The 25,382-nt window shown below is 36.3% G+C and overlaps 2 protein-coding genes across 2 annotated transcripts in view; both read left to right on the top strand.

Moving 5' to 3' along the window:
* The window catches only part of LOC142341332 (fibronectin-like), a 45,734-nt gene extending 40,402 nt beyond the window's left edge, over positions 1-5,332 (top strand). The window contains exon 10 of the mRNA XM_075392258.1: positions 5,125-5,332. Coding sequence (XP_075248373.1) covers positions 5,125-5,332 — 208 coding nt within the window. The remainder of the gene's footprint in view (positions 1-5,124) is intronic.
* The window catches only part of LOC142341011 (sialin-like), a 235,460-nt gene that overhangs the window by 126,113 nt on the left and 83,965 nt on the right, over positions 1-25,382 (top strand). The window lies entirely within an intron of this gene.

Raw genomic sequence — 25,382 nt, 5'->3', positions numbered from 1 at the left:
CACCTATTCCCATTTTGTGGATTTTCAAAAGCAGGAGATTGTGAGGAACCTTGTCGAAGGCTTTTTCGAAGTCTTAGTATAAAACCGTTAGTTCATCAATTGCCGAGGAATCGTTGAGCAGGTATGCTTTATCGAGGAAGCAGATAAGTTGTATAATGGCTGAGCGACCGTCTCTAAATCCAAATTGGGAGTCGTGAAGTTTTTTTGCCTTTCAACTGGGTATAACCAGTCAAAGAAGACTTTTTCTAGGACTTTCGACAGGCGACAGAGGCAGTTAAATAGTCTATATTTGGTTACGTCGCTTTTATCACCGTCTTTGTAGATTGGAGTTATTTCGCTTTCTTTTCAGTATTGTGGGTATACACTTTTGTTGAAGCAGGTTTGAAAGATGACAGTTAATGATTTAGCCAGTGTGGTTGCAGGTTGTTTTAGGGTCTGGTTTCCTATTCGATCCGGTCCTTTCGCTTTTTTTTGATTTCAGAGAACTCAGTATTTCCATGACTTGTTCTTCGCAGCAAGTTATTTTGTTGAATGTATTTGGCTCGAAGTAAACGTCTGTATTGTTTGTTTTTAAGTTAAAAACACTTTGGAAGTTTTGGTTAAACAGGTTTGCTTTTTCTTCATCATTTTCTGCTACTTTGTTTTGTAAATTCATTTCACGTGGGTACGGTGGCACTTTTTTAATTGATCTCAGATAGGCTTGGATCTAACTGAATTCCCTGGTTCTGAAAATTTTGTTTTGGCAGTCGGCTTGGTCGTTACAGCATTCGATTTCAATTTTGCTTTCAAGATCAATTTTTTCCAGGTTTAGGGGTTGGGCTTTTCTGGCTTCTTTGCGTTTGAGTGTATTACGTTGGTTCATCAGGTGGGAGTTAGGTTTCGAGATCCATGGAGGGAGGTAAGATTGGTGGCTAGTAATTTTTGGTACGTTTTCGGTAAAAAGTTTGTTGAACCATAGGTACCAATGATTGGTGACTTCGTCTACATTGCTGTAACAGTAAGGTTCGAAGGGATTATCGACGATTGTTTGATTAAAATTCTCCCCGTTAGTCTGAGAGATTGCATATTTGACAATTTTATGGTGTTTCTCCGTTGCATTATTGAAGGTTAACAGGGATGAGAATGCTGGGTGGTCTGAGCACTTTTTTAAATTGATTGATTAGTTATCAGTAAGTGTGCTGTCAATTGTTGAGTTAAGCCAATACTAAGGTTCATCTATTAGGAAGACGTCTAACTGCAGTTTGCTGCCAAGTATGCATTGGAAGTCAAATTTTTGTTCAAAGTTGAGATTTGCTAGTTGATCAGTGACTGTGTTTTCATATTCGTCTGTGGTCTGCATTGACTCCCAAGATGTATGCACAAAATTATTATCTCCAGTTATTATAGAGCTTGAGACTCTCAACTGTTTACGTTTGGATTTCAGACTTGTAAGGAATGGTGCACATTTCTAAGGTAGCCATCTGTAGGGACTGTTTTTAGAGGGTGATGGATACAGCTGATCAGCAGTTTTTGTGCCTTGGTTTGGTCAGTTAGTAAAACAGTTATCGCGTCTTCAAATGTATGGTCAATTGTCAGTTGTTTAGCGTTGATATCTCTCCGTACTGCAATGAGTACTCCTCCGTGTTTGGAGACATTTTCAGTTGACGTTCTGTCATTTCTGAATATTTGGAAGTTATTGAGAAAAAGAGACTCGTTCGGGACAGATTTTGTTAGCCATGTCTCACTGAGACATAAGACATCGTATTTTCGGGTTAAAAATGCATTTGCAAGAGTGAAACGTTCTTCCAGGTCGAGGACGCTGTGTACGTTGAAAGTGAGTAGAGTAATTTGTTCGGTTCTGTTTTCGTTGGTGTTTAGTCACCATCCCGTATCCAGGGCGGCCTCATTCCAGGTGTTGCTTTGATCATCGTAGTGGAGTAGTTTCAGGTTTTGGACCTTGACCTTGTTTCTTGGTATTCCCGATTCGCTGTATTCTGGTCTCTTTTTAAGTATATCGTTTTCCAACAGTTGTTCTTCTTATGATAGTTCTCTGCTAAGGTACACTTTTTTATCATAGTTCCGCAATTTGCCAAGAGATAGTAAGAGCAGTTTTCTGTTCCAGTCATTACTGAGTTTGACTATGATTGTTCTGTCCTTGTTTTCGTTGTATGTTCAAATTCGCCTACAGTCTTCGATGTTAGAATCGATATTTAGGAATTTTAGTATGTTTTCAATCTCAGTTTTGTCATGTTCAGCACGTTTTCTAGCATTGGTGTCTTTTAGCTCGGGTATTCCACGTACACGTACGCCGCTGGGGTGATAGTTTGTGGGAAGTTCGGTTTTAGGTTTGACGTTTGTGGTCAGTATGTCTCCTAGGACGTAGAGGTTACTTTCAACAGAGCTCTGAAAGGATGTTATCTCATTTTTCAGTTGATTACCGACGGTTTTTTTTACAAAAATTTTCTTTTCCTCCTGATTTTCGTTGCTTTTGTCGATTTTGTTTTGGCTGCTGATAGCATCCAGGACGACGTCCCGTTTGTTCGTTTTTACGCTGTTGTTGCATAGTAGAAGTACATTCAAATTTATCTCCTGGAGAGCGTTGATGACGGTGCCAGATAGCTGAGTACATTGGGTGGTCATATGCATAATGTTTTCGCATGATACGCATCGAAAGAGTGTATCTTTTTTAGTAATGCCAGCCTTGCATGTATTACAGTTGATTGTAAGGCCCATTGCAATTTTCGATTTTAAACTTACTTCTTTGTTTTTTATCGTTTTCGATCGACTTTTCATTTGAGGCTTTTTCTTATTACTTCGCTACTACTCGAGGGTTGTTAGGATCGTAGCTGTTTCTCTAGTTATTTCTCGCTAGAAGAGATTGTAGTGAAGCAGCGCTTGCTTGCTGTTATCCTTTGTTTCTCGCGAGGAGAGACAGCGGTATAACAACAAACAGGCAAGTGGAAACTAACTATCGTTTTCCGGGTGGTTCTCGCTGGGAGAGCCGGAGGAAACGGAGTTAGTAGTTGCAGTTGCAGTTCTTGAATGGGCACTCAAAGTAGTCTAGGTGTCTTTCCTCGTTGCACTTGTTCGAGTAATTCTTGTACAACACTCGTTTCTTCAGGATCGTTTTCACGCCGCTGATCCCGGACTTGCTAAGGTACACGTCGTCGTCGCCGAGGTGTATCTCACTGAAAATTTCTTCTGACACACCACGATATTTCCAGTTTCTGCTTGTCTTTTTTTGTTGCCCAATAGTTTATTAGTTTTCGAAGAACGTTCACGATAGCTGCCACGGTGGGGGATACCAAGGATGAAAACTTTTTTCGCTAGCTTGCACAACTGTTCGCCCAGAAAGTCTAACTCGTCCACTACCTGTTGCTCGGACAGTGAAGATGAGAGGGTACCGTTGTATAAGTCGTTGCCGCCAATAAAAACAACAATAATGTTGAACTTATCTTTGATGGGGAGGAATTGTTGAGCGTGGGCGGGGTCCAGCAATGCGGGGTCCAGCAATGCGGGATCCAGCAATGGACAAGATGTTGAAGTTGGGGTCGATGTTTCGGGCTTGTGAATCTGCGAGGAGCAAGTTCTTCGAAGAAGAAAACCTTAGAGTGTGGAATGGTCTGTTGGACATCAAAGCATCAATCTCACCCGTCAAAGCTAGGAACGACGGGACTTAGGACTCGTTGATGTTGAAAGGGATTCTTGTTCCTAGCTCAAAAGATCTGAAATTGAATGATTTGACGAAGGGAAAAGGCAATCTATTTAATAAGTGTGGCTAGTTATTGGTGTGGCTAGTTCTAATAGTCCTGAAAACACTTGCGTACTCAGTGCTGGCAACACAAAAATTTCTTCTTTTTATAACAAAGCAGCACTGCACGACTCAAAGCTACTGAATAAAAGAATAGTTTTTTAACTTGAAACCCAACAAATGAAAACTATACATATTTTTTCTATCAAATCACTATCTGGAAATAAACATGAACCAGTGATAAATAGTCACCCAAAAGCGTCAAACAAAATACTTGGAAATTGTTTCTGATGACCCTCTTTATATCATGGAGCACATAAAACTAATCAAAAGGAAACTTTAAAATATTGCTCAACATTCAATCGCTTGAGGACATTGTTCTGCCAAAATTAGTTTTTGGACACGCATATGAAATATGTCTAGCGGTTGTTCAGTTTAGAATATTGGTTTACAGGTCTAATCGAGCTTATTCAAAGTTTTTTTGGGAAATGAAATTTTAATGTCATTGAAAAATCATGAGTTGAGTGCTCGATATGTGCTGCCATATGAGGTTTTAAGACTGTTGATAAAATTTTTACGGCTAGACATTCTGTCCGAAACAATTGCTCATTCCCTAATTTGTTTTGAATCAAAAGAGCTTCCATGAAATTGAAAGCCGGAACTTTTCGTTCTGAACGAAAAAATGAACTCGACAATTTTTTCCAATAATATAAAAACAGAGTTATTTTTAAAATGCGCTGAGTTACAATAATAGTTTTGTTGAGGAAATCCAGAGTTTGGAAGAACGTGAAGTTAAAACTATTTTGTCCTTAATTTGAAGGTGAAGTTAAAACTTTTTGTCACGGAAATTTACGACTTTAAACAATCGGCAACATTGAGTTGCCTAATTAGTTTTTAGTAACCAGAAACTTTGCTGTGGCTATTGTTTTTGTCGTGTGTTATTCTTTTTTGAGCGGAAATTAGGTTTTTCTCTCTTTTGAAATCACAGAACTGAACTGTTTTGTAAGTTGCACAATTCTTCCAATAGGCGCTTGGAAACGAACCAGATTGATTCAACAACGTCCTCATAGCGTCGATTTTGTATGACATATTTGTGCTTTGTAAACTTATAAATGGCACTGTGTCTCGACTCTATGAAAAATAATCTAGTTTTATTGTTCCACACTGCAAAGCTCTTCTTAACTACATTGTGATACTTTTATTGAGTTAAGAATGTAGAATGGACAAACTGTTCCACTTTATTTGGCTGTGGCTGTCTGCCGAGGTCCAGGTGTCCAGACCCACTAAACTTCTGATTAGACCATTGTGGGGTCGAATTACATGATCAAAGAATTTTTCAGCCAATATTTTTAATTATTAAGCTTTACCAAGGGTGTGCAAAACTTGTTTTTCAGGCGGAAAGAGCCGCGAACAGATTACGTGGAGCCAGCACTACTGCCAAGCGATTCCAGTCAGCAGCCATCCATTAGTTCGAACGCTCAGTTGAGTGACATCAACTATGGCTACGAGGGAGGACATATTAACTCAGGAGAAAGCTACCAGGCTGAATCACCTTACAGCCACAATGTCTATAGCGACCCTTTGTATTCTAGTCCTCAGTAGAGCAAAATTGGATGCTAAACTGAGAGGAACAGAGAGATGAATTTGTAAACTACCAAAAAAACCCAGAGTAGACAGATTATGATTATACTAACAGATTATGAAATTGAGTTCACAGAAATTTTTAACTTGAATAGCGATTAATAAGAATTAGCTAAAACCAAACATTTGCATTATGAGGCAGCGACCTTACCAAATAAAGCTGACCATTTGGTTCATTTAACCTTTTTTAAATTCCACAAGACGTATCTTAATACTTGTAAAGAGGCCTTAAATTGTGCGGTATGGCATCACTGTATTTAAATATGAAACGCTGATCGAAGCAAATTCTGCAAATTGGAACGAAGCAAATTCAGCTTAGAATGTCCCAGAACAAAATGATCTCTGGACAGACAATAACCAGACTTCTAAGGTCACCAAAGTTCGCGTACTGACATATGTGGAAACAACGGAGAAGCAACACATCAACAGATTCTAAAAAGCATGTATAGACAAATACAAGATTTTAGACCTTTTGCTAGTGGTATAGGGACCAAAATATAATTTTGTTTATATAGTTTTGATGAAAAAGACCCACCCTTTTGTTCGGATTCAAAATTTAGAACTAGCTTGATTAAAACTCCCACAGGCATGATTTTAAATCCTGACGTTTAACCTAAGTTCGAGCATAGAGTATTAATTGATAACTGCTATTCTGCAACCTCTTCATTAAGTTCGCCTTCATTCAGAGGATTTATGTGCCGCGATTCGAAACACTAGAGTGAAAGAAAGACAGAAAAAAAAGAATTTGAATCATTATGGTATACCAACAATTAGAGTCTCCCAATGAAAAAGGGATCTTTTCTCTTCGCCTAAAGCTTGGGAGCATATAAATTTTACGCTCCACAGGCGCACGTGCCATTCATCGCGTAACCTGTTGTATAACTACACATAATATGTAAATGGGAGAAAATACACTGTCAGGACGAAATCGAATAGATCTGGAGCTTCTTGTAAACTCAGATAATAATTTTTTTGAGAAATTAGCAAATGCTTTCCAATATCCGTCCGAAAGTATTCGGATCGTCAAAAAAACGGATAGGAGTCTTTGAGACTTTGAATTTGTTTGGATAAACAAACAGAAAAAATACGGAATTTCTAAAAGTTAGAGAACTGTTTTCATTTTTTGTTTCGAAGGAATTGTCAAATTGCCGGGTTTGAGGGTTTTTTTATGTGATTGCGTCGCATGATCACACAAGAAGTCGTGATCTCTTAAAACATATATATATATATATATATATATATATATATATATGTATATATATATATATATATATATATATATATATATATATGTATATGTATATATATATATATATATATATATATATATATATATATATATATATATATATATATCTCAATTAAATTCACTTCTCTGTTGTAATTTTGAAGCATCAGTTTCTGTGTTTTCTCTCTGTAATAATTACATTTGGAAGCTCCTTTGGTACGGGAATTTTTTCATGCTGAAGATTTAAGAAATTATTTTTTTAACAAATTGCTCTGCTGGATGTAGCTTCGTTTCTATGAGAGCATCTCTGGCTGCAAGCTGCTGCAAAAATAACTGCGATAGCACAAATTAGCACCAAATAAATCCTTTTTGTATAAACTTAATATCAAGAACAAGACTCTCATCAGTTTTTTATATCCCGATATCTACCAGTATCAATGTAAAAAATTTTGACTTCAAGATTGCGTCATGTATGTCGAAATTCGAAGTTAAATTCTTTTTTCCTATAGTTTTTTAGTTTTCCGATTTTTTCATTTACTTTGTTGGAAAGAGTTCTGATTAAATAACTTTGTATAAAGTGTGGAGATTTCATGCCAAAAGGTGATATCAAAGAAAACTTCAATTTTTTTGCTATAGAGGTCATCAAACTCGTCATGAAAATTCGCATGTAGAAACTATTAAACTCGAAAAAAGTAATCACAAGTAATCAAAAAAGTAATCACTGAAAGAACAAAACAATTAAAAAGTCTAATGAGGAAATGTTTGCAACTCAATGTGACTCAAAGAATGCGACACTGTGAGAACAGAAGCCCAAACAACAACTCAATCGACAATTGTTCCTCTGTATTCGTTTTATACAGAAATTGTTGAATTACCTCTAAAACCTTTTAAAAAAAGTTTTCTTCGGATTTGAAACGTGAACAGCTTTATCAGACAAAATGGACACAACACACTACACATATAAATATTCATTAGATCTTGAAATTCTTCTGGCATAGTTGTTCGCTTGTAGTCTATTTACATCTTACAATTACCGAATGGACCTCAAAAATAATTTTCCAAAGGTCCCCTGAAAAACATGATCCTGTTCAATAGAAATTACTACATACCAACTTAATGACGCCATAAAATGCCATTTTGTCGATCTACTAAAAATGATACAATCTACAAAAACCATTCCTCCGAAAATTTAATTTTAAATGACTGTTTCTTTCAGTAACAGAATCAAAACAAAAAGCTAGAAAGAATAAAAACCAACTTTTCTAATATACAATCTATCTTTTTTTGAGCGCCACATCCACGCTTGTTGGATAAATAACCTGTAGGGCGCAGGCCTACGAGATGATTCTAACAGAGGGTCGTGCCATTTTACAACACCTAATTTGTAAATGGGAACATTAAAAGCATTCTAGAAAAGTTATTGAGAATGATTTAAAGAATTCTGTTAAATTTCGCATTTCTGTATCAAAATTATGAAGCAAACCATTAGTATGGAATCTTAAGATAAGTTGTACATAATTTTAACCCAAAAGAGAGCAATGCGTTAAGAACAATGTTATATATACCCAGGTTGAGGTGCCATCCGGAAGTGACCTCTGATCATCCGAAGTTCAACGCACACGGTGTGTTCCCAGACCATAATTACAGGGTCTGGGTTTTGGTTCCGGATGGGAATAGTCTGATCAGGGGTCAATTGCGGATGGGAATGGTATGATCAGAGGTCACTTCCGGATGGGAATGGTATGATCAGAGGTCACTTCGGATGGGAATGGTATGATCAGAGGTCGCTTGCGGATGGGAATAGTATGATCAGGGGTCACTTCCGGATGGGGATGGTATGATCAGAGGTCACTTCCGGATGGGGATGGTATGATCAGAGGTCACTTCCGGATGGGAATGGTATGATCAGAGGTCACTTCCGGATGGGAATTGTATGATCAGAGGTCGCTTCCGGATGGGGATGGTATGATCAGAGGTCACTTCCGGATGGGGATGGTATGATCAGAGGTCACTTCCGGATGGGAATTGTATGATCAGAGGTCGCTTGCGGATGGGAATAGTATGATCAGGGGTCACTTCCGGATGGGAATGGTATGATCATAGGCCCCTTTCGAGCGCACAATAGTATGATCAGAGGTCGCTTCCGGATGGGAATAGTATGATCAGGGGTCACTTGCGGATGGGAATGGTATGATCAAAGGTCGCTTCCGGATGGGAATGGTATGATCATAGGCCCCTTTCGAGCGCACAATAGTATGATCAGAGGTCGCTTCCGGATGGGAATAGAATGATTAGGGGTCTGTTCTGGATGATAACCGTCTGATGCTGGTAACCGTACTGTCGGAAAAAAACTCACGTCCCCACAAATGAGGTGCACAAAATCCCAGCGGGGGGGAAACCGACTAACCGGCGTCTCAACGGGGCAGGGGGGGGTGCACCTCAAGCGGGCCCGAGGCCCTCACCTTAGAATAATAGTAAGACTGAAATAGACTTTTTTCCTAGGCAAGCTATAGCAAAAATTCTTTTTGTTCTAGACTCTACTTGCCCATGGTATACTCCATACCCAGTTTGGTTAGATTTGAACAACTCCTTGACCCGATAAAATTTCTATATTTTTTAAAATAGAATAAGCGAATAACTGGATATTTCCGATTGAAATACGAACTTTTTTTCTAGGCAAGCTATAGCAAAAATTCTTTTTGTTCTAGACTCTAGGTACACACGGGATACTCCATACCCAGTTTGGTTAGATTTGAACAACTCCTTGACCCGATAAAATTTCTATATTTTTTAAAATAGAATAAGCGAATAACTGGATATTTCCGATTGAAATACGAACTTTTTTTCTAGGCAAGCTATAGCAAAAATTCTTTTTGTTCTAGACTCTAGGTACACATGGGATACTCCATAACGAGTTTGGTTTGATTTGAACAACTCCTTGACCCGATAAAATTTCTATATTTTTTAAAATAGAATAAGCGAATAACTGGATATTTCCGATTGAAATACGAACTTTTTTTCTAGGCAAGCTATAGCAAAAATTCTTTTTGTTCTAGACTCTAGGTACACATGGGATACTCCATAACGAGTTTGGTTTGATTTAAACAACTCCTTGACCCGATAAAATTTCTATATTTTTTAAAATAGAATAAGCGAATAACTGGATATTTCCGATTGAAAAACGAACTTTTTTTCTAGGCAAGCTATAGCAAAAATTCTTTTTGTTCTAGACTCTAGGTACACATGGGATACTCCATAACGAGTTTGGTTTGATTTGAACAACTCCTTGACCCGATAAAATTTCTATATTTTTTAAAATAGAATAAGCGAATAACTGGATATTTCCGATTGAAATACGAACTTTTTTTCTAGGCAAGCTATAGCAAAAGTTCTTTTTATTCTAGACTCTAGGTACACATGGGATACTCCATAACGAGTTTGGTTTGATTTGAACAACTCCTTGACCCGATAAAATTTCTATATTTTTTAAAATAGAATAAGCGAATAACTGGATATTTCCGATTGAAATACGAACTTTTTTCCTAGGCAAGCTATAGCAAAAATTCTTTTTGTTCTAGACTCTAGGTACACACGGAATACTCTATACCGAGTTTGGTTTGATTTGAACAACTCCTTGACCCGATAAAATTTCTATATTTTTGAAAATAGAATAAGCGAATAATAAGCGAATATGTCGATATTTCCGATTGAAATACGAACTTTTTCCTAGGCAAGCTATAGCCAAAATTCTTTTTGTTCTAGACTCTACTTGCCCATGGTATACTCCATACCCAGTTTGGTTAGATTTGAACAACTCCTTGACCCGATAAAATTTCTATATTTTTGAAAATAGAATAGGCGAATAACTGGATATTTCCGATTGCAAAACTAACTTTTTTCCTAGGCAAGCTATAGCAAAAATTCTTTTTGTTCTAGACTCTAGGTACACATGGGATACTCCATAACGAGTTTGGTTTGATTTGAACAACTCCTTGACCCGATAAAATTTCTATATTTTTTAAAATAGAATAAGCGAATAATTGGATATTTCCGATTGAAATACGAACTTTTTTCCTAGGCAAGCTATAGCAAAAATTCTTTTTGTTCTAGACTCTAGGTACACACGGAATACTCTATACCGAGTTTGGTTTGATTTGAACAACTCCTTGACCCGATAAAATTTCTATATTTTTGAAAATAGAATAAGCGAAAAATAAGCGAATATGTCGATATTTCCGATTGAAATACGAACTTTTTTCCTAGGCAAGCTATAGCCAAAATTCTTTTTGTTCTAGACTCTACTTGCCCATGGTATACTCCATACCCAGTTTGGTTAGATTTGAACAACTCCTTGACCCGATAAAATTTCTATATTTTTGAAAATAGAATAGGCGAATAACTGGATATTTCCGATTGCAAAACTAACTTTTTTCCTAGGCAAGCTATAGCAAAAATTCTTTTTGTTCTAGACTCTAGGTACACATGGGATACTCCATAACGAGTTTGGTTTGATTTGAACAACTCCTTGACCCGATAAAATTTCTATATTTTTTAAAATAGAATAAGCGAATAACTGGATATTTCCGATTGAAATACGAACTTTTTTCCTAGGCAAGCTATAGCAAAAATTCTTTTTGTTCTAGACTCTAGGTACACACGGAATACTCTATACCGAGTTTGGTTTGATTTGAACAACTCCTTGACCCGATAAAATTTCTATATTTTTGAAAATCGAATAAGCGAATAACTGGATATTTCCGATTGAAATACGAACTTTTTTTCTAGGCAAGCTATAGCAAAAATTCTTTTTGTTCTAGACTCTAGGTACACATGGGATACTCCATAACGAGTTTGGTTTGATTTGAACAACTCCTTGACCCGATAAAATTTCTATATTTTTTAAAAATAGAATAAGCGAATAACTGGATATTTCCGATTGAAATACGAACTTTTTTCCTAGGCAAGCTATAGCAAAAATTCTTTTTGTTCTAGACTCTAGGTACACACGGAATACTCTATACCGAGTTTGGTTTGATTTGAACAACTCCTTGACCCGATAAAATTTCTATATTTTTGAAAATCGAATAAGCGAATAACTGGATATTTCCGATTGAAATACGAACTTTTTTTCTAGGCAAGCTATAGCAAAAATTCTTTTTGTTCTAGACTCTAGGTACACATGGGATACTCCATAACGAGTTTGGTTTGATTTGAACAACTCCTTGACCCGATAAAATTTCTATATTTTTTAAAATAGAATAAGCGAATAACTGGATATTTCCGATTGAAATACGAACTTTTTTCCTAGGCAAGCTATAGCAACAATTCTTTTTGTTTTACCATCTAGATACCCATGGAAAACTCCATACCGAGTTTGGTTCACTTTGGACAACTCTAAGACCTAATCAAAAAGACCTATTTTTTAAAATTATTTAAAATAAAATAAGCGAATAACTGGATATTTCCGATTGAAATACGAACTTTTTTTCTAGGCAAGCTATAGCAAAAATTCTTTTTGTTCTAGACTCTACTTGCCCATGGTATACTCCATACCCAGTTTGGTTAGATTTGAACAACTCCTTGACCCGATAAAATTTCTATATTTTTGAAAATAGAATAGGCGAATAACTGGATATTTCCGATTGCAAAACTAACTTTTTTCCTAGGCAAGCTATAGCAAAAATTCTTTTTGTTCTAGACTCTAGGTACACATGGGATACTCCATAACGAGTTTGGTTTGGTTTGAACGACTCCTTGACCCGATAAAATTTCTATATTTTTTAAAATAGAATAAGCGAATAATTGGATATTTCCGATTGAAATACGAACTTTTTTCCTAGGCAAGCTATAGCAAAAATTCTTTTTGTTCTAGACTCTAGGTACACACGGAATACTCTATACCGAGTTTGGTTTGATTTGAACAACTCCTTGACCCGATAAAATTTCTATATTTTTGAAAATAGAATAAGCGAAAAATAAGCGAATATGTCGATATTTCCGATTGAAATACGAACTTTTTTCCTAGGCAAGCTATAGCCAAAATTCTTTTTGTTCTAGACTCTACTTGCCCATGGTATACTCCATACCCAGTTTGGTTAGATTTGAACAACTCCTTGACCCGATAAAATTTCTATATTTTTGAAAATAGAATAGGCGAATAACTGGATATTTCCGATTGCAAAACTAACTTTTTTCCTAGGCAAGCTATAGCAAAAATTCTTTTTGTTCTAGACTCTAGGTACACATGGGATACTCCATAACGAGTTTGGTTTGATTTGAACAACTCCTTGACCCGATAAAATTTCTATATTTTTTAAAATAGAATAAGCGAATAACTGGATATTTCCGATTGAAATACGAACTTTTTTCCTAGGCAAGCTATAGCAAAAATTCTTTTTGTTCTAGACTCTAGGTACACACGGAATACTCTATACCGAGTTTGGTTTGATTTGAACAACTCCTTGACCCGATAAAATTTCTATATTTTTGAAAATCGAATAAGCGAATAACTGGATATTTCCGATTGAAATACGAACTTTTTTTCTAGGCAAGCTATAGCAAAAATTCTTTTTGTTCTAGACTCTAGGTACACATGGGATACTCCATAACGAGTTTGGTTTGATTTGAACAACTCCTTGACCCGATAAAATTTCTATATTTTTTAAAAATAGAATAAGCGAATAACTGGATATTTCCGATTGAAATACGAACTTTTTTCCTAGGCAAGCTATAGCAAAAATTCTTTTTGTTCTAGACTCTAGGTACACACGGAATACTCTATACCGAGTTTGGTTTGATTTGAACAACTCCTTGACCCGATAAAATTTCTATATTTTTGAAAATCGAATAAGCGAATAACTGGATATTTCCGATTGAAATACGAACTTTTTTTCTAGGCAAGCTATAGCAAAAATTCTTTTTGTTCTAGACTCTAGGTACACATGGGATACTCCATAACGAGTTTGGTTTGATTTGAACAACTCCTTGACCCGATAAAATTTCTATATTTTTTAAAATAGAATAAGCGAATAACTGGATATTTCCGATTGAAATACGAACTTTTTTCCTAGGCAAGCTATAGCAACAATTCTTTTTGTTTTACCATCTAGATACCCATGGAAAACTCCATACCGAGTTTGGTTCACTTTGGACAACTCTAAGACCTAATCAAAAAGACCTATTTTTTAAAATTATTTAAAATAAAATAAGCGAATAACTGGATATTTCCGATTGAAATACGAACTTTTTTTCTAGGCAAGCTATAGCAAAAATTCTTTTTGTTCTAGACTCTAGGTACACATGGGATACTCCATAACGAGTTTGGTTTGATTTGAACAACTCCTTGACCCGATAAAATTTCTATATTTTTTAAAATAGAATAAGCGAATAACTGGATATTTCCGATTGAAATACGAACTTTTTTCCTAGGCAAGCTATAGCAAAAATTCTTTTTGTTCTAGACTCTAGGTACACACGGAATACTCTATTCCGAGTTTGGTTTGATTTGAACAACTCCTTGACCCGATAAAATTTCTATATTTTTGAAAATCGAATAAGCGAATAACTGGATATTTCCGATTGAAATACGAACTTTTTTTCTAGGCAAGCTATAGCAAAAATTCTTTTTGTTCTAGACTCTAGGTACACATGGGATACTCCATAACGAGTTTGGTTTGATTTGAACAACTCCTTGACCCGATAAAATTTCTATATTTTTTAAAATAGAATAAGCGAATAACTGGATATTTCCGATTGAAATACGAACATTTTTCCTAGGCAAGCTATAGCAACAATTCTTTTTGTTTTACCATCTAGATACCCATGGAAAACACCATACCGAGTTTGGTTCACTTTGGACAACTCTAAGACCTAATCAAAAAGACCTATTTTTTAAAATTATTTAAAATAAAATAAGCGAATAACTGGATATTTCCGATTGAAATACGAACTTTTTTCCTAGGCAAGCTATAGCAAAAATTCTTTTTGTTCTAGACTCTAGGTACACACGGAATACTCTATACCGAGTTTGGTTTGATTTGAACAACTCCTTGACCCGATAAAATTTCTATATTTTTGAAAATCGAATAAGCGAATAACTGGATATTTCCGATTGAAATACGAACTTTTTTTCTAGGCAAGCTATAGCAAAAATTCTTTTTGTTCTAGACTCTAGGTACACATGGGATACTCCATAACGAGTTTGGTTTGATTTGAACAACTCCTTGACCCGATGAAAAAGACCTATTTTTAAAATTCGTTATTTGCGAAATTCGCAAATTTCCGTATGAAAAACTAACTTTTTTCCTAGGCAAGCTATGACAAAAATTCTTTTTGCTTTAGACTCTAGGTACACACGGAATACTCTATACCGAGTTTGATTCGATCTGAACAACTCCTTGATCCGACGAAATAGACCAATTTTTAAAATTCAATAATCTCAAGTTATTCGAAATAATTGCAAAATTCCGTATGAAAAACTAACTTTTTCCTAGGCAAGCTATACCAAAAATTTCTTCTGTTTTACACTCTAAGTAGACCTAAGATACTCCACACCGAGTTTGATTCGATTTGAACAACTCCTTGACCCGATAAAATTTCTATATTTTTGAAAATAGAATAAGCGAATAACTCGATATTTCCGATTGCAAAACTAAATTTTTTCCTAGGCAAGCTATAGCAAAAATTTTTTAAGCTTTACACTCTAATTACACTGGGGATACTGCATACAGAGTTTGGTACAGTTTGGACAAGTCCTTGACCCGATGAAAACGGCCTATTTATGAAATTAAATATTCGAAATATTCGAAAACTTCAATATAAAAAGCTAACTTTTTTCCTAGGCAAGTTATTGCAAAAATTCTTTTTTTTACACTCTAATTAGACAGGGGATAATCCATACCGAGTTTGGTACAATTTGGACAAGTCCTTGACCCAATGAAAACGGCCTATTTTTAAAATTTAATAATCTCAAGTTATTCGAAATAATTGCAAATTTCCGTATGAAATACTAACTTTTTCCTAGGCAAGCTATAGCGAAAATTCTTTTTGTTTTAGATACATACATACATACATACATACACATACATATACATACATACATACATACATACATACAGACAAAAAGAAACCATTGTTAAGTTTTCTAACATCTGCAGAACAGCTTAAAAAAATTGTATAGAAATTGTCTAAATTGTATACAAAATTGTATATGTTTATGTTATGTAACTCGAATGTAAAAAAACTTTATCGATAAGTTTCAAATTTCAGACTAAATCTTTAGGAAAACTATAGTAATTAATGTAAACAAATTCGAATGCTTTATATGAACATCAAAAACCGTACAAAAATTAAGAAAAAGGCTATAACAAATGCAAGCAGTCAAAGTCAACCTTTTTCAAGCGGATGAATTAATTGTGCTCGTAATGTTTCAACATTGTAATCATATACACTGTATTTTTGAACTGAAAACGAAACAATTTGCTCTTTATAGCATTTATAGGAATTTCAATGGTCTCCTTCGGGTCACCAACAACAAATCCGAATGGAAGATCTGTCTCAAAATTAGTTTTCACCAATTTAATTCTCCTGACTATCTCAAATTTCTGAAGAACGCAATGTGTTGAGCTGTCTTTTTTGTAAAAGAAAAGTATTTCGCCAATAAAAACATCTCCCAATTTGGCAGCAACGTAGTTGTCGGCATCTGAGCCGCGACCATATGATGCGGAACCGAGGTAAAACTTGTGAAATGTTCGGCAAAAGAGCTCTGCATCTGGATGAACTTCCTGAAATTTTTTAGTTTCTGGGCTGTCAAAAAAAGCAAAGACTTCGTCGATCTTCTTATTTCCCCGGAAATCTTTTATCGCTGAGCTCAAACAGTCCTCCCTCAACTCCATTTTCAAAACAAACTTTGCACGGATAAATCTCGAAGTCATCAATTGGCACTGATTCACAGTTCCTGTCAACGGTGCAATTAACAGGCGGTTTCCCGATTCAAACATTGAGGCCGATGTGGTGAACAGAGGTCCGATATTCTTGGCCTGCCATCCCAAGTGCCTTAAGAGATGGAAGTTTATTGATTCCATTTTCTCCGTTTTTTCAGCCATGCTACGGCAGAACTCATTCAAAAGTCTGTCGCAAAAATCGGCGTTTGCGATTGTATCGAACAAGCTGCGGTTGCAAAGACCAGCTTTTTAAGATCAATTTCGTCACTAACTCTGTCTTCACCATGAAAGAAGGGAGGAAAAGCAACCGGTGACAAATAAAAGAGTACAAACTTGAGTTCTTTAGCTTTGAAGGTATGCAGCGCATCTAAAGATCGCACAGAGTTTTTAAACTCATGTGGGAGCTTGAGCGATGAAATAAATTCGTTCAGTTCACGTTTTTCAGAAGAATGCATCTTATCGTAGAAAAAAAGAAACAATTCTTTCGAGACACCTAAAAACAGTTGATGCATCGGGTCAACTGGCGAGCTCAGCGGCTGATTTGGAATGAGTGAAAGAATTTCGCTCCTTCCTTTCACACCTTGCGTTCGAATCTCGCAATCATTTTCAGGATCATGCTTAGATTTCATCTTCTCTATGCTTCTGCTTTCTAATTCACGAATATTGATCAAATGCGAATCAGCCGACCTCATAACAATTGGTTGGTCATGAGGGTATTGATGGGCACCAGCATAGTGGGTTCCCCTTTGCGTACAGAGAGTGCAACCGTAGTAGCCGTTACATTGCTTCATTTTCAGCACCTTTGCTTTTGCTATCAAGTCAGCAATCAACAGGATCGGTTTAAAAGAAACGGCTAACTTTTGTCCTTCAAAGTCAATATACTCACTCACAGACAACTCTTTTTTAATGTGAGCAAAAATACAATCAAAATCAGGATACCCTGAGCCAACAAAGAGAGAACCGAGCATTATGTTCTCGAAAGCTTGTCTTTTTCTCGGTGGAAGGTCAGCAATAGCTAAAAATAGTGGCCAAGCGGATAACACCGGTGACTTAGAAACAACAGCACCGTCTGTATTTACAAGCAGCCTTTTTGACAATTTTCCATCAGTAATTTTCAACTCAGGTAACAGAATATCTTCATTAACATCTTTGCTCCTTGCGTACAATAACATATCGGGAAGAGACTTAATAACTATGTCCATCAACAAGGATCGAAAATTCAATAAAATTAGTTCACCATTTGGAGAAACCTTCTTGTTCGATTGGTATTGCTGACATACTTCTTGAAATTGGCTCCTAACTGACCATGGCGTAAGAGCAGAATCGCCAAAAAGGGCTTGATCGCGCTTCAGCAAATCATTAAGCAGAGCATCTGACCCATTATGTTTTGCCACCAAAGCAACCAACGACGCTGCTAAATTACCTGGAAAGACGTCATTCACGTGATTTAACGGTTGAGAGCTTCGTTGATTAAAATTAAAGCTATATTTTTCGCTTGAACCAGAGGATGAGCTGCTGTTCCTGATGAGAGCAGCACTCGCGTCAACCTCACTTTCAAACAAATCCGTATCACACACATCAATATCTGAGAGTTGATCAAACTCAGGTTCAGAAACGACAATTCCTGGTATTTGTTCCCCAATATTGACGGGAAAATTTATTTCAAGGCTGCTTTCCAAGGAGGTAGTGCTTAAATTTGAACATTCGTCATAAAAGTTGATGAAACCCTCTAAAACAGTAGAACGCTCTTGAAATTTGATTCGTGGTAGGACGCGTCTTCGTTTCTTGCTTTCCGAGATTTGACTGCAACACAAAGTATCAGTTTCAACATCATTGACTTTCAGGCCATGCAAATCGTTATGTCCACAGAGGCAGTCAACATTATCTTCACCAAAATAGTTTGAACTGTAAAATGCCATCAACTGGGAACCGTCTGGAATTTCCTGAAGTGCTCGAAGTCGAACACAAGGCCTTCCATTAAAACCTCCACTCATGTAATAGTCGCAATTTGGTCGACAGGAATGGTTTACCCACCTAGCAACTCCAACCATAAGTCTTTCCCCTTCCATTATCGACCATTCATCAATTTCACGATTCGGTGGTTTTTTGGCAAGTAGTCCTACAGTGCTATCAATAACTCCAGATTTGATAGTGCGACCACTTCTATTAACCAGGCAGAACCCACCAAAGCTATCTGGTTCAATACGAAAGCCAGCCTCGTATGCTGCCGTATAAATACTTATCATATCGTTGTATAGTTTCAAGAACTGACGGTCAGATGCTTGGAGACGGCAGAAGTCTTCATCGGAAATCATTGATGTTAATGCATGTGGAACCACAACAGTATCACTGATAAAGCGCTTTGACACAGCGTCTTCGACTAGGCAAAATTTTTCACAAAAGTCCATATCTTAAAAACACTAAAATTAAAATTTGCGTTGAGTCACCCTTAATAGGAACCGTTATAAGAGAAGCATTTCAGCTGAGTAACTGGCGACAAAACCAAAAGAAGAACACATTATGATTGAAAACTGCTAGAAAAACAGTCGATAAAACTCTCAATTAGATACTCGTTGATCTCTCCTATCAAAAAATCAGCACATCAACTGAAAAAGTAAATCTAATATCCAAAATTCATAAATACTTTGAACAGGTATATAAATATAAACAGCTCTCTGATTTCTTTATCCAAAAGATTAGCACATCACCTGTAGAATAACATCTAATATCCGAAACACATATACTTTAAACAATTAACTCAATATATACAACTCTGATTTCTCTATCAAAAAATCAGCACATCAACTGAAAAAGTAAATCTAATATCCAAAATTCATAAATACTTTGAACAGGTATATCAATAAACAACTCTCTGATTTCTCTATCCAGAAAAATAGCACATCGCCTGAACAGATACATCTAATATCCGAAACACATGAACAGTTTAAACAAGTAAATCTATATAAACAACTCTCTGATTTCTCTATCAAAAAATTTGCACATCAACTGAAAAAGTACAGCTAATATCCAAAACACATAAAAACTTTAAACAAGTAAATCAAAAGATAAACAACCAGAAGGCTAAATCAAACGAAACTTTAAACCCCTATTTCATTCCACTCAAACACGAGATCAAATAACATAATGCAAGATAGATCACATCGTATCAAAAATTCATTTGAAGAGTAAAACCATTGAAACAAAATGTACAGGATTTAAGGAAATGAGGATACTTGAAATAAAGGAGCAAACAAGGTAAGAACATAAACGCTAAATGTCTACAGACAAAGTTTTTCTGCTTTAAAAATTGGAGTAGATAACGTAGTAATTAACTGCAGACGACGTCTAATTCATTATCTTCATCTTCCATCCTCTGTTCAGATTCATCTGCTACCAGATTGTCTTTTCGATTCAAAAAACTTTTTCTCTCCAAACCTGCTTGATTAGCTGCCATTTTCGCTTTCTTGTATGCCAGTCGGGGGGTCAGAGGGTATTTTTGCTCCACTAGATCTAAAAAAAATTAATGTGTGACAGAATTTGCAAAAAATCTTTCAATGGTTGGAGGACATCTAATCGCGAAAACTGGATTATTGTAAAAAAAATTTAAGGGTACAAATCCTTTACCTCTGAAAAGCATGCAGAGCTCTGTTTTCGCTTCTTTGCGATTGGGGGAATTCTCACTTTCTATCATATCTTCGGTCAGTCCGTCCTCTCCAAACAATGTCCTCCTCAAATTTCTACCGAGTGTCGAGGGATGTGCGCCAGCTTTGATGCTTTTGTTTAGATCGACTCCATTATGCTCAACCGATTTGGTAGGGTATAATGCCAGCAAGGCTGGGTTTTCGTCAACACTTTGAAATCCTTTCAGAGTCAGGGATCTGGCTTCGCGGAGGTCTTCTACCTTAATGAACAATAAACCTTTCAAAAAACAGATCGAATCAGAACAAATTCCACAGAATGAAAACATATCAAAACTAGTTTATGTTACTATATATATATATACACCATAAAGAATTCTGATCAGAAAGAAAAAGCTATCTTACTAGTTCTTCTATCTCCTTCACAGCCTTGCGTCTCCTTTTGTCTGCGTTGTTTTTGAGGACGTCAGCAATTGCTCTAGAACGGACCATTCTCTGCTCGTGTCCCACCAAAAACTTTTTGAAGTTGTCGCACACTTCACTGCACTGTGCCCTAGATTCTTCTTGCGTTGCAGTCGGCTCAGGTTCGTTGCTGACACCAGTTGGTGAATCGTCAAACAGAAGAGCTCTACATGGCTTCGAAGCCTTCTGTTTTCCCGAACTTTGTGTTGCCGTGGCCGTTTCACGAGCGCCATCTGCGGTATTCGAAGGCAAGGCAGCTGCACTCTTTTGAACCTGAGTCGGTACGTGAGTTGCGGGAAGCCCTCTTTTCAGTCTGTCCAATGTCTGTTTTTGGTGCTCAGACACGAGTTTTGATGGCCCCTTTCCCAAGAAGATACAATTCTGCGGCTTGGATCGATGCCACATGTCAGTCCTTTCTCCGGCCTTCAAAGACAGTTTGAAATCCGTGGTTGTCTTGGCTGGCCAGTTATCAGCGTTCAGATAGCAAGAGAATAAAGCTTGCGAATAATAGAAGAGGAACTTCGTATCTCTGTTCTCTTCTTGCAAAGATCTTTCAACAACTGTCTCAGGATCAGTTTCGAATTGTGTGCCTTTAATAGGACGGCCAGATGATGACTTTCCGGTATTTGACTTTCTGGTCTGAGACATGGTTCTGAAAAAAAAACAAATTCCGTTTTAATTTGATCGGAGAAAAAATTAATTTTGTTAACAATTTTAACACCATGAAAACTAAACATTTGACAAGAACTAAATATGTTAATCTGGAACTACTACGCCTTTGCTGTGATTTGTCATGAAATGGTTTAAGAAAGAGACAAAAATTCTGCACAAGAATCAACTACAGAAAGTTCAAAAAAAATCTGATACAAAACTTAAACAAAACTGGAATTTCAAAGACATGCTTCTAATGGAGTACTTTCACAAGTGACAATATGAATACAAAATCTAAAGCTATATAAAACAAAAACGTTCACATAATGAAGCTACAATTTAGGCTGCAATCAGGCATCAAGCAAAGTCAAAAATCATCACATGCAAGCTAATCTTGGTTCCCTGCACTTGCATCCTTTCCTTGAGCTCTTTTTGCTTTCTGAGATTTATTTCTCTCAGCTTTACCAGCCTCACTGTATTTGCCCGTCCCCAGCACCCGCTGTCTAGCATTGAGCCCTGTTCTATTAGCAGCGTTCTTTGCTTGCAGTTTTGCTTTTGGATACTTGTCTCTTGGGAACTTTCTTTCAACAGCTCCTAAAATTTAAAATAGCATTTCAACAACATAGAGAAAATATGTCAACTATGGGTTTGTACAGGTTATATTAGGCAAATATAAAAAAAACTAGTGGTCAAATTTTCCATTCATAAGTGCAAAGACATGTTGACTAATAGGTTGCATAACTTATATTTAGGATGCCTAAGATCAGGAAAAAGTAATTTTAAAATATTTGTAAAATCTCACGGAAGAACGTTAGCATGGATTCCTTTGAAGCGCATTTTCGACCTTCTTTAGTATGTTTTGCAGGCATGATCATTTCAAATGCCAGTCCATTAACTCCGAAAATCCATTTTCTAAGAGCAGTTCCATATTGTGAGGGTAAATGGCCATTGTACACCTTGTCCAAATTTTGACCATTTAATCCGTACTGAACCGGTGGATTCCTCTCTACAGCAAGAAACAAATTCGTATCATCGGCGTCTACAGCCGCAATTTCTTCATCCGAATCCCCGTTTTTGTCAGGAACACTTTCGGTTACATCAATGGAATGAAAAACGTCGTTCACCTAGTGAAAACAAAAACACTGAGAATCAGAAATGCGAACTCATACTTAAAACTTGAAATCTGCCTTACAATAGTGGCCACACTTTGCTTCAGGTTCACAAATTCCTCAGATGACTGGTTCGAGGACTTCTGCATCATATCCACGACCTCATAAAAACGTTTTTCGTTTTGTAAGAGTACTTCTGCAATTGCACGATGATCCTGGCAGCACTAAATCGATCAGAAATTGATGGTAAATAAAACAAACAAAAAATGACAGACCTGCACTGATTAAAACATTTGCGCTCATTTTAAAACCACAATATAACACGATAGTGACTAAATTACGACGATAATAACCAAATCTTTAGAATAATTTTAAATGACATTAAAATTACCGTTACGGAAACTGTGTCATCATTCAGGGGCAGCTGGGATGACGATGAGGATGAGTGCGGTTGCGGTAACAATTTAGCTCTCTCTTTCTGAGAAGTGGCATCATTAGATTCCATAAGATTCACGTTCGCTGAGGTAGGTTGAATAGACAGATCTTTTTTCAAATTCTCCAAATCCTTATCAAAGTTTGCCATCCCTTGCTTTACTACTATATAGGGAACTTCAGCGCCACCTATGAGAAGGTTTACTACTGTCCCTTCTGATTTCCTCAATTTCTCATAATATGATAGTGAGCCCCACAACGACGAATTTTTGTCAATTATCCTAGCATCATCTTTGTTTGCTGACATTACCAACCACACGAACGAACAATTCAGAGAAGTCATTTCAATTATCTGAAAAAGTCAAAATCAGCGTTAAACAGAATAAAACAAACTTCAGGGCGGATTATATCGAAAAGTGAGGCCAGGAAAAACGAGTTTATATCAGAATAAAATTGATTTGAAAATTGTCTGGATGTAAGTGCTTCTGAAAAAATCTAACAAAGACTAATGACTTTAGCTAAATCAACCAATGATAACAAACAACATCAAGGCAAGAATAAGCCACGTTCACAACAAAACAAAAACTATATGTCTGATCTACTTGAATTTAGAGAAATTGACCTTCAAAAGCCATTTTCCACAGGACTCATATCTTCGGAATGAACAGAGACAGTTGTGCTAAAACTGTCGTCTCCAGTAAGATCGACAGTTTCAATGGCAGCTTGCTCGAGTTGTCTTACGCGCCTCGTAAGATCTTCTACTTTAGCCTTTAGTTCTTTCACTTGCTCTTCCAAACTACTGTCCTGAACTAACCCCTCAATTTGACGCAAGTTTGATGCACGAGGTCTTTCTGCAATAATTTCATTTTGCCTGACAACAATAGTTGTTTGTTGCAACATGTTCACTGAAAAGTATTTGAGAAAGTGTAAAAACTCTTCACCAGATAAAAAATAACTAGTTTGGAAAACAAAATAAGCAATGAGTGAAATAATAACTTTCTTCTAGGAACGCTAGGCGGATCATTCTTTCTATTATACAACTACACACTACTGGTATTCTGGGATAACAATTCGGTTCACTTTCAACAACTCTTTGATCCAGTAAAGTTTCTCTTTGAAAAAATAAAAGCGAAAAAGTCGAAGTCGAAATTTCCGAAAGACATATTTTTTGAAATTCAATAATCTAATTTGAAAAATTGCAAAATTCCGTATGAAAAACTAACTTTTTTCCTAGGCAAGTAAAAGCAAAAATTCTTTAGGCTTTACACTCTAGGTACACACGGGATACTCTATATTGAGTTTGGTTAGATTTGAACAACTCCTTGACCCGATAAAATTTCTATATTTTTGAAAATATAATAAGCGAATAACTGGATATTTCCGATTGAAATACGAACTTTTTTCTAGACAAGCTATAGCAAAAACTCTTTTTGTTCTAGACTCTAGGTACACACGGGATACTCTATACCGAGTTTGGTTTGATTTGAACAACTCCTTGACCCAATGAAAACGGCCTATTTTTAAAATTCGTTATTTGCGAAATTCGCAAATTTCCGTATGAAAAACTAACTTTTTTCCTAGGCAAGCTATGACAAAAATTCTTTTTGCTTTAGACTCTAGGTACACACGGAATACTCTATACCGAGTTTGATTTGATTTGAACAACTCCTTGATCCGACGAAATAGACCAATTTTTAAAATTCAATAATCTCAAGTTATTGGAAATAATTGCAAAATTCCGTATGAAAAACTAACTTTTTTCCTAGGCAAGCTATAGCCAAAATTCTTTTTGTTTTAGACTCTGCTTGCCCATGGTATACTCCATACCCAGTTTGGTTAGATTTGAACAACTCCTTGACCCGATAAAATTTCTATATTTTTGAAAATATAATAAGCGAATAACTGGATATTTCCGATTGAAATACGAACTTTTTTCTAGACAAGCTATAGCAAAAACTCTTTTTGTTCTAGACTCTAGGTACACACGGGATACTCTATACCGAGTTTGGTTAGATTTGAACAACTCCTTGACCCGATAAAATTTCTATATTTTTTAAAATCGAATAAGCGAATAACTGGACATTTCCGATTGAAATACGAACTTTTTTCCTAGGCAAGCTATAGCAAAAATTCTTTTTGTTCTAGACTCTAGGTACACACGGGATACTCTATACCGAGTTTGGTTTGATTTGAACAACTCCTTGACCCAATGAAAACGGCCTATTTTTAAAATTCGTTATTTGCGAAATTCGCAAATTTCCGTATGAAAAACTAACTTTTTTCCTAGGCAAGCTATGACAAAAATTCTTTTTGCTTTAGACTCTAGGTACACACGGAATACTCTATACCGAGTTTGATTTGATTTGAACAACTCCTTGATCCGACGAAATAGACCAATTTTTAAAATTCAATAATCTCAAGTTATTCGAAATAATTGCAAAATTCCGTATGAAAAACTAACTTTTTTCCTAGGCAAGCTATAGCCAAAATTCTTTTTGTTTTAGACTCTGCTTGCCCATGGTATACTCCATACCCAGTTTGGTTAGATTT

This window comes from Convolutriloba macropyga, chromosome 6, assembly GCF_964194025.1.
Source record: "Convolutriloba macropyga chromosome 6, txConMacr16.3, whole genome shotgun sequence".
Classification (NCBI taxonomy): domain Eukaryota; kingdom Metazoa; phylum Xenacoelomorpha; order Acoela; family Convolutidae; genus Convolutriloba; species Convolutriloba macropyga.
The sequence above is the reverse complement of the archived record's forward strand: the minus strand, read 5'-3'. Positions and strand labels throughout refer to the sequence as shown.